This window comes from Muscardinus avellanarius (assembly GCF_963383645.1).
Source record: "Muscardinus avellanarius genome assembly, chromosome: 18".
NCBI classification, from domain to species: domain Eukaryota; kingdom Metazoa; phylum Chordata; class Mammalia; order Rodentia; family Gliridae; genus Muscardinus; species Muscardinus avellanarius.
This window is the reverse complement of record NC_137804.1, coordinates 41,857,541-41,866,651: the sequence shown is the minus strand read 5'-3', so window position 1 is coordinate 41,866,651 and position 9,111 is coordinate 41,857,541. Positions and strand designations below refer to the sequence as shown.

At 58.2% G+C, this 9,111-nt stretch overlaps 1 protein-coding gene across 2 annotated transcripts; it reads right to left on the bottom strand.

Annotated features, from left to right (window-relative positions):
• Positions 1–624: 624 nt before the first annotated feature.
• TMEM59L (transmembrane protein 59 like) lies at positions 625–7,559 on the bottom strand (the record flags this gene model as incomplete). Of its 2 annotated transcripts, none has more annotated exons than XM_080715301.1 (8): positions 625–750; positions 987–1,104; positions 1,188–1,305; positions 2,199–2,301; positions 3,059–3,223; positions 6,593–6,684; positions 6,764–6,908; positions 7,392–7,559. In XM_080715301.1, the coding sequence occupies 8 exons, from the start codon at positions 7,557–7,559 to the stop codon at positions 625–627; spliced, it is 1,035 nt and encodes a 344-aa protein (XP_080571427.1). The 2 variants fall into 2 exon arrangements, with proteins under 2 accessions (XP_080571427.1, XP_080571428.1); XM_080715302.1 differs by having other exon boundaries at positions 3,071–3,223.
• Between the last annotated feature and the right edge of the window lie 1,552 nt (positions 7,560–9,111).

The window sequence follows — 9,111 nt, the reverse complement described above, 5'->3', positions numbered from 1 at the left end:
GCCTCACTAAGCAGCTGATGCTGTCTGCAGAGCGCCATCCTACGGTCTCAGCCTCCTGAATACTGGGATTACAAGTGTGCGCCATCACACCCGGCTCAATAGCTGATTTTTGTCCTCCTGCCAGTGAGGACTCTTGGGGACTCTCAGGGCAGGGGAAAGGGGACACTCCAGCCACCCCCCACCCTGAGGCAGAAAGACAGAAGCAGGCTCAGTTCACAGCGTCTTTTATATATGTGTTTTATTCTTCCCCGGCCCCCGCTGCCTTCCCAGCATGGAGAGCCCACTGTCCCCTCTCTTGGGGGACTGGATCTCTGGAAACACGGAGAGGAAGGAGGGGAGGTCCAATGGGAGGCAGCCCCCAATGGCCTCAGCCCCCAGAGAGGGGAGAAAGAGAAGGCGGCATCAAGTGGGGGTTCAAATACTCAGAAAGCCACACAAGAGAAGACAGAAAGTAGCGCGTCCCAGGACAAGAGGATGGAGCCCAGACCCTGCCCCCAGCCAGCGTCGAGTGCGGAGGACTTGGGTGCAGGAGCCAGGGATGGGACTGGGGAGGACGAGCATCTGGGGGGGAGGAGGCCCAGGCTGGTGCTGCCTGACCTTGGACTTTCTGCATGCTGTGCAGGCCTACAGCTGGGTGAGGTCCAGCTTCAGCCTGTAGGGTGGGGGGCTGTCCTCATAGGTTTGCGACGGGGGCGGGTACAGGGGCCACTCTGGTTCCGCGAAGCCCTTGTGCTGTTCCAGGGTGAGGGGCTGCAGGGATGGGGGGGGGGTGTCGCTGAGTTCCTGACCTCATGCCCCCCCACACACACTGATTTCATTCCCAGACTGGGTGAAGAATGCTGGGTGAAGGTGCTGAGTCTCACCTGATGTCATGAAGCTAACCAGAGAATTCACCCCAAGGAACGAGGACTAAACCTGGCCCCACCCAGAACCAGGAGCAGCGCCCTCCACCCCACAAGCCCACCAGGCCCTCTGTTCCCACCCACCTGGAACCGGAGGTGCTGGCCCGGCGCCGTCACCAGGGTGGAGCAGCTTAGCCACAACATCACCAGCACAGATAGGAAGAGGCAGCAGGCCAGGATCCAGCGAGGCAGCCCCGAGCGTCTGCCCCAGGCAGCAGGCACCGCTCAGCGCCAAGACCCGGCCTCCCAGCCCACCCTCATCCACCCCCAGGGCCCGCCACCGACCGGGACATGCAGCTCAGAAAGTCATTGTCCTGCGGTTCCTCAGACTCCACTTGGGTCTTGCTGCTGGTTTTGACTCGAATCTTGGCCTTCCTCACCTTGTCCAGGGGGCCCACAGGGTCTGGGAGAGAAGCCGTGTCTCAGGGGCCTCCCAGCCTCCACCCAGAGGCCATAGGGCCTTGGAGCAAAAGGATGCTGGGACCTGGGGCAAGGGTCATGAACTGCTGGAACGGGGATCAGAACCCTGGGAGACAGATCGATGAGGCCTGGGAGATGGGCCAAGGGACCTGGTGATGGACCATGAGCCCCGGAGGTGAACAGTAGGTCCTAGAGATAGACCATGGACCCTAGAGATGACCCGTGAGCCCTAGAGGTGGACTATGAACCCTGGAGATGGACCATGGACCCTGGAGATGGGCCATGGACCCTGGAAGTGGACTATGGACCCTGGAGATGACCATAAGTCCTGGAGATGGACCATGGACCCTGGAGGTGGACCGTGAGCCCTAGAGGTGGACCATGAGCCCTGGAGATGGACCATGAGCCCTGGAGATGGACCATGGACCCTGGAAGTGGACTATGGACCCTGGAGATGACCATAAGTCCTGGAGATGGACCCTGGACCCTGGAGGTGGACCATGGGCCCTGAAGATGGACTATGAGCCTTTGAGGTGGACTATAAACGCTGGAGATGGACCATGAGCCCTGGAGATGGATTGTGAGCCTTGGAGGTGAACCATGGACCCTGGAGATGACTGTGAGCCCTGGAGATGGACCGTGAGCCCTGAACGTAGATCATGGACCCTGGAGAAAAACAATGGGCCCTGGCAATGGACTGTGAGCCCTGGAGATGGACCATGAGCCCTGGAGATGGACTGTGAATCCTACAATTAGACTCTAGACCCTGGAGATGGACTCTGGGACCCAGGGACTGAGGTCCCGCAGAGCCATTTTCCAGGAGGACTCCTGGCCTGGGGCTGCATGGAGAGGGCGCTGGAGCAGGCCAGGCCTTACCCACGTGCACCTCCAAGGCCTCGGGGTGGGATCCCCTCCAGGTCACCTCCACTCGCTGCAGGTGGCCCCCCTGGAAGCCAAGGCTCTCCACTACAGGCTGGGTCTGGGCCAGGAGCAAGACAGAAGCAATACCGTTAGAAGGGCAGTGCCGAGCCCCTGGCAGCCCTCCCTGGGCCCCAGGCAGTTACAGTGTCCTGCCCGGCCAGTTTCTAGCTCCCCTCGGGGAAAGGAAGAACACCAACCCTCGGGTACTGGGCTGTGATATCAGGGGTGCCCTTCTCTGCTCTCTTAGCCCCCCTTTTTTTGTGGTACTGGGGCTGGGACCCAGGGGCTTTTCTACCTCTAGGCTACACTCCCAGACCTATTTTCTATTTTTTTTGGAAACAGGGTCTCACTAAGTAGCCGAGGCTGGCTTCGAACCCGCGCGATTCTCCCGTCTCAGCCTCCCAAGCGCGGGGATTACAAGCGTGCGCCACCGCGCCCGGCTAAGCCTCTCCATTTGCCTAAACATCATCCTTCAGCTCCCCCAGTAGGAAGATGACCTGGCCAACCATGAGAAGGACAGATTGGCCAAGGATGGTCACACAACCAGCCAATCAGTCAATCGCAGTTCAGTTCAAACGAGAGGGGTTGTAATCTAGAGCCACCAGCACCCACCCTGTTGGGAATGGAAAAGGGCATGCTGGGAAAGGAAGCTAACCCAGAAGGAAGCGGAGTTGAGGGGTGGAGTGAAACTGACCCCTGCCTGCATCCTGGCACGCCTGCTGCTGCCTGCTGGGGACTCGGAGCCCCGTGAGCCAACACCAAGCCTGCGCACCTCCTCACCCTGGCCGCCGCCTGCCACTTGATGCGGCCCCCACCAAAGCGCTCACCTGGAACACCACCACCTTCCCGTTGTCAGTCTGCAGGTAGTAAGTCCAGGTGGAGGAGACGAATCCCTGGGCAGAGCTGACAAGGTCATTGCAGAGGGTGGAGAACAAGTCCAGGAGGGACAGGGCCCCACTAGGAGCTTCCAGGACTTTTCTCTGATGAAGGGAGGCCCAACAGAAGTGTCAGCAAAGCAGAGCATTCAGCAGCGGACGGGGCCCAGGGGAATGGACTCTTCAGACTTAACTAAGTGCTCTGGGGCAACCAGACCTTCGTATAAAGGAATGCAAACTACCAGGCATGGTAGTGCCCGCCTCTAATACCAGTACTTGGGAAGCTAAGATAGGAAGATTACAGTTCAAGGCCAGCCTCAGCAACTTAGTGAGACCCTGTTTCAAAATAAAAATAGGGCTGGGAGGCCGGGCGTCTTGGCGCACGCTTGTAATCCCAGCATTCGGGAGGCTGAGACCAGAGGATCGCGGTTCACAGCCAGCCTCAGCTACTAAGTGAGGCCCTCTGCAACTTAGAGAGACCCTGTCTCAAAATAAAGAATAAAAGCCGGGTGTGGTGGTGCTCGCTTGTGATCCCAGCATTTTGGGAGGCTGAGACCAGAGGATCACAGTTCGTGGACAGCCTCAGCTACTTAGTGAGGCCCTTCGCAACTCAGTGAGACCCTGTTTCAAATTAAAGAATAAAAAAAACTAGGGCAGGGGGTGTAGCTTGGAGGTCAAATGCTCCTGGGTTCCATCCCCAGACCCGAAATAAATAAATAAATAAATAAATAAATAAATAAATAAATAAATAAAAATTAGGGCAGGGGGTATAGCTCGGAGGTTGGATGTCCCTGGGTTCCATCCCCAGACCCGCAAAAAAATAAATAAATAAAAATAAATAAAAGGTCTGGAGAATATAGTTCAGAGGTAGAATTCCCCCAGGAAACAAAATAACAAACACACAAAAACAACAGCAAAATACAAATGGATGCGAACATTCACACCACACGTGGCGGGCTTTGTGCCCCTAGAAAAACAGATTGCCCTCTCTGGGCCATAAACTGGAATGATTCTCTTCCCTCATGGGGTAGCCACAAGACTTCCACCAGAGAATTTTTGCCAAGCACACGGCATAGCACAGCACGCTTTTCTCTCCCTCCCTCCCTCTTTCTTTCTTTTTGGTACTGGGGATTGAACTCAGGGGCATTCTACCTCCAAGCTAGACTCTCAGCCTCATTTTTTAGTTTTTATTTTGAAACAGGGTCTCACTAAGTTGCAGAGGGCCTAAGAAGCTGAGGCTGGCTGCGAACTATAATCCTCCCTCTCAGCCTCCTGAATGCTGGGATTACAGTGTGTTCCACGAAGCCCAGCTATTTATTATTTATTTATTTATTTATTTATTTATTTATTTATGGTGGTACTGGGGTTCCTGGAAGCCCTTCTACCTCCGGGCTATACTCCCAGACCTATTTTTATATTTTTATTTGGAAACAGGGTCTCTTAAGCCAGCACGGCTGGTTTCAAACCAGTGCAATCCTCCTGTCTCTGCCTTCCAAGTGCGGGGATTACAAGCCTGCGCCACCACACCCGGCTCATTCTTTATTTTTGAAACAAGTTCTCACTAAGTAGTCTCACTAGGTAGCTGAGGCTAGCCACAAACCTGCAACATTCCTATCTCAGCCTCCCAAGTTCTGGGATCACAAGTGTGTGCCACCAGCCCAGATTTTTTTGTGTGTGGTACTGAGAATTGAACCCAAGGGCATTCTACCTTGGAGTCACAACCCCAGCCCTATTTTTTATTTTGAAACTGTGTACTGCTAAATTGCGGGGGGCTTCCCTATGTAGCCGAGGCTGCCCTCGTCACCCTCCCGTCTCAGTTTCCCAGGTACTGGAGTTAAAGGCATGTGACATGTCACACTAACCACGCCCAGCCCACATAGACCACAGACTTTTATTTTTCTCCATGCAGTACTGGGGATGAACGCAGGGGCATTCTACCGCCAAGCTATACCCCCAGCCCCACTTTTTATTCTTTTATTTGAAACAGTGTCTAAGGTGCAGAGGACCTCACAAGTAGCTGAGGCTGTCTGCGAACCTGTAATCCTCCTGTCTCAGCTTCCCAAGTACTAGAATTACAAGTGTGCGCCACCTCACCTGGCTAGCACAGACTCCTAAGAACTAGTAGCCACTATTAGGAAAATCCTTGCCATCCTTATTATAATATTATTCCTTTTGTGGTACTTTGGATGGAACCCAGGGGTTTTCTACCTCTGAGCTACACCCCAGCCCTATTTATTATTATTATTATTATTATTATTATTATATTTATTTGGTGGTACTGGGTTTCCTGGAAGCCCTTCTACCTCCGGGCTACACTCCCAGACCTATTTTTACATTTTTATTTGGAAACAGGGTCTCCTAAGCCAGGCGCGGCTGGCTTCGAACCTGCGCGATCCTCCTGTCTCCGCCTCCCAAGCTCAGGAGGGGATTACAAGCCTGAGCCACCACGCCCGGCTTATTCCTTTTTTTTTTTTTGGTGGTCCTGGGGGTGGAACCCAGAGGCTTTCTACCTCCGGGCTATACTCCCAGACCTTTTTTATATTTTATTTGGAAACAGGGTCTCACTAAGTTGCTGAGAGCCTCACTAAGTAGCTGAGGCTGGCTTTGAACCCGTGTGATCCTCATGTCTCAGCCTCCCAAGCGCGGGGATCACAAGCGTGCGCTGCCACGCCTGGCTTCAGCTTGATTATCATTTACTGTTTGTATTGTGGTGCTGGGATTGTAACTTAGGGCACAGGCAGGCGGGCGAGCTCTGATCACGAGCAGCACCACGCCACCATCTGCATTCTTACTTGGAGGATGTCAAGAGAGCTCTGAATGGGTCCAGGGCACATTGCAGCGCGCTTTTCTGAACACCAAAAGTCTGGAGTTGTGGGCCATCAGGTGAAGGAGGTTAAGCCCTGCCTATGGGCCTCTGGCTCTGCTTCGGTTTCCTCCTATGCAGCACTGCTTGGGACCCTGGGGGACTATGCCGGGTGAGTCATGGTTACTTCTGTTCTGGGCATGCGTACTTCAGGGCACCCACCCTCAGTCCTAAGCCCCCCAGATGACAGTGACCATCTGCCTGTCACAGGGAAACCGCTTGGTCCTGCATCTGGCAGCTCTGGGGACACTGAAGATGAGGGAGGTGAGGGGTGGCCACAAGCCCTGGTGACGTCTCGCACAGCCTGGCTGCAACGTGGGCCATCCCACAGAGGTGACACGGGTGACTGGTGCCTCCGAGCGGCACAGGGAATTCAAGGCAGGCTCAGGTCAGGTCTGGACGGGGACAGATGTGTGAGAAGCAGCCGTGGCTTTCCTCCCCTTAAGGTCTGGGGGGTGGGGGTGAGGGATGGTAGGTCCATGTCACAGGGATAACAGCTGAGGTGCCAGGGCTCTGCTCAGGTCACCAGCAGGCCGGGACTGAGAGGCAGAGCTGGGACACTGCAGAGGGCGGAGTCTGGGGTCCAGGGCACACGTGGGGGAGGCTCCCACCTTCTGCTTCAGCTCGGTCTCCTCCCGCGGGCTCCAGCAACCCTCGCTGCAGGCCTGCTGCTCCGTCTCCTTGACGTAGGCCTCGACGCAGGCTGCAGGGGTGGCAGGGGGTGACACGGGCCCTTCCTGGCCACCTCCCTCCACCCCACCCCGGCCAGCCCTGACCCTCACCAGCTTCACATTCGGTCTGCGTGGCGTTGGGCTTGGAGCTTCGGGCCACGAAGCGGCAGATGGAGAAGAGGCGGCAGCCGCGCTCACAGGCGCTCACCAGAATGGCCTTGTCATACGGGGACTCCGAGGGGCCCTCGGCCCCCACCTGGGGGAGGGGACGCGGCTCAGCCAGGGGGACCGGCAGGGGGAAGAACGCACCAGGGAGACTGGGATGAGGTTGGAAGGGGCTAAGAATACGTGGGAGGTGCAGTGTAGCTCTGAGAAAGAAAGGACAGGGCCTCGAAATGGTGCAAAATGGACCCTTGGGGGGCCCCTCTGGACAGGAATTCTCACGAGGCGACCTTTGTCCCCGTTTAGATCAGGGTTGGGGGGCGAGATTATAATGGGGGCTGGTAGCTCTGGGGGGCGGGGAAGAGGAGCGGGGTGCAACTGTGCCGCGGGGGGGGGGGAGGTGGCCTCAGCCCCGGCCACCCCTCCATCACCAGCGCTCATCCCCAAACCCTAGGGCTGGAAGGGCCCCCCCGCCCCACTTTCGCAGAGAAGCGCCCCCGCCCCATCGGAGAGGGGCTCACGCCTCTTCCCCACGGGGCACCCCGCATCCCCTCCGGGGGGCCCGGCGGGCGCTCACCTGCGGGGGCCGCGGGCCGGGGCCGCGCTCGCGGCAGCGCTGCTGGCAGCTCTGCGTGTCCCCCAGCTGCGGGGCGAAGGGGTCGGGCGCGGGCGGCGCGGCGGCGGCGGGCGGCGAGGCCAGGAGCAGCAGCAGCGGCAGCGCCCGAGGCAGCGCCACCGCAGCCATGGCCGGGCGGTGCGCGGGGCCGAGGATGCGGCGGCGGCGGCGGGGACCGGGGCTGACGTCACCCGAGCGAGGCAGCCTGGGAAGGGGGGGCGGGGGATGCGGGGCCGCGCGGGGGGGGCTCTGCGGCACCGCGGGGCGGGCGGGGCAGGTGGCCCCATCCCCGGCGCCACCTCGGGTACCCAGGGGCTGGGGCGTCCCTGCCCGCGCCGGGACCCAAAGAGAAAAATGAAACGGTGCGACGGGCCGGGGTCTCGTGGCCCGGGGGCGTGGGGGGCAGCCTGCCCAGCAGGCGACATTTGAGCCGGCCACGCGTGGCGGTCGGGCAAGGGCGACCCAGGCAGAGGCCACAGCCAGGACCCGTGGACTGAGGCCGAGCCGGACAGCGGAGCCCAGCCAAGGCGGGTTGGGGGCGCGGGATTTGGTTGGCTGAGGCCTGGGGTCTTCGCGGCACCCAGTTCAGAGGGGTGGCAACCCGCAGGTCGGACGTCCCCTTCGGGGAACCCTTTCAGCCCCCCCCCCCCCGCCCAACCGTACCAGGTCCTCTCCCCGGTCCAATCCTGACACCCTGACCCACGGAAAAACGGCCCCTCTCCCCAGGCCGCCCCTCCTCCCGCCAGGGATCGGCGGCAGGGGTGGCAACTGCCAAATTTTTAAAATGTATTTAGCTCCAATGTAGAATGGCTCTGGGTTTGATCCCCAGTACCACAAAAATAAATAAATAAATAACTGGGCATGTCGCGCACACTTGTAATCTCAGCATTCGGGAGGCTGAGACAGGAGGATCGCAGTTTGTGGACAGCCTCAGCTACTTAGTGAGGCCCTTCGCAGCTCAGTGAGACCCTGTTTCAAAATAAAGATTAAAAAAATAGGGCTGGGGGGTATAGCTCGGAGATACAAAGCCCCTGGGTTTCATCCCCAGTACCGCAAAAAATAAATATGTAAAAAACAAATACAACTAAAAATAAAAAATAAATACAATTATTTCTTGTGTGGTACTGGGCATTAAACCCAGGGGCATTCTACCTCCAGGCTACACCCTCAGCCCTACTTTTTATTCTTTATTTTGAAACAGGCTCTCATTAAGTTGCAGAGGGCCTCACTAAGTCGCTGAGGCTGTCCGTGAACCTGCGATCTTCCTGTCTCTGCCTCCCGAGTATTGGGATTACAAGGCGTGCATCACCACGCCCGGCTCAAAATTTCTAACTCTGGTGAAAAGCCTGGGGACCAAAGGGGCCTTTCTGGCTGCCATAACCGCCACAGCCCACGGTGACAGACCAGCCTCCCCTCTCTCGCCTGGGAAGCCGGGGCGCGCCTCTACCCCCCGGCCTGTGCGAGCCGTCCATCCCCCGGGCCTGCCGGGCGCAGGTGCCTGGAGGCCGGTCCTCGCCCCGCCCCCGCAGACGGGGCGGGGGCCTCCCCAGGTCGGCGGGTCAGAGGGCGCCGCAGGTTCCGGCTGGCGAGGAGGGGCCGGGGGGGCCTGGCGCGCCCCCTTCCCCGGCCGGCCGTCTCGCTTTCATCTTCGCGGCCCCGGCCGGCCCCCAAGTGGCTTAAT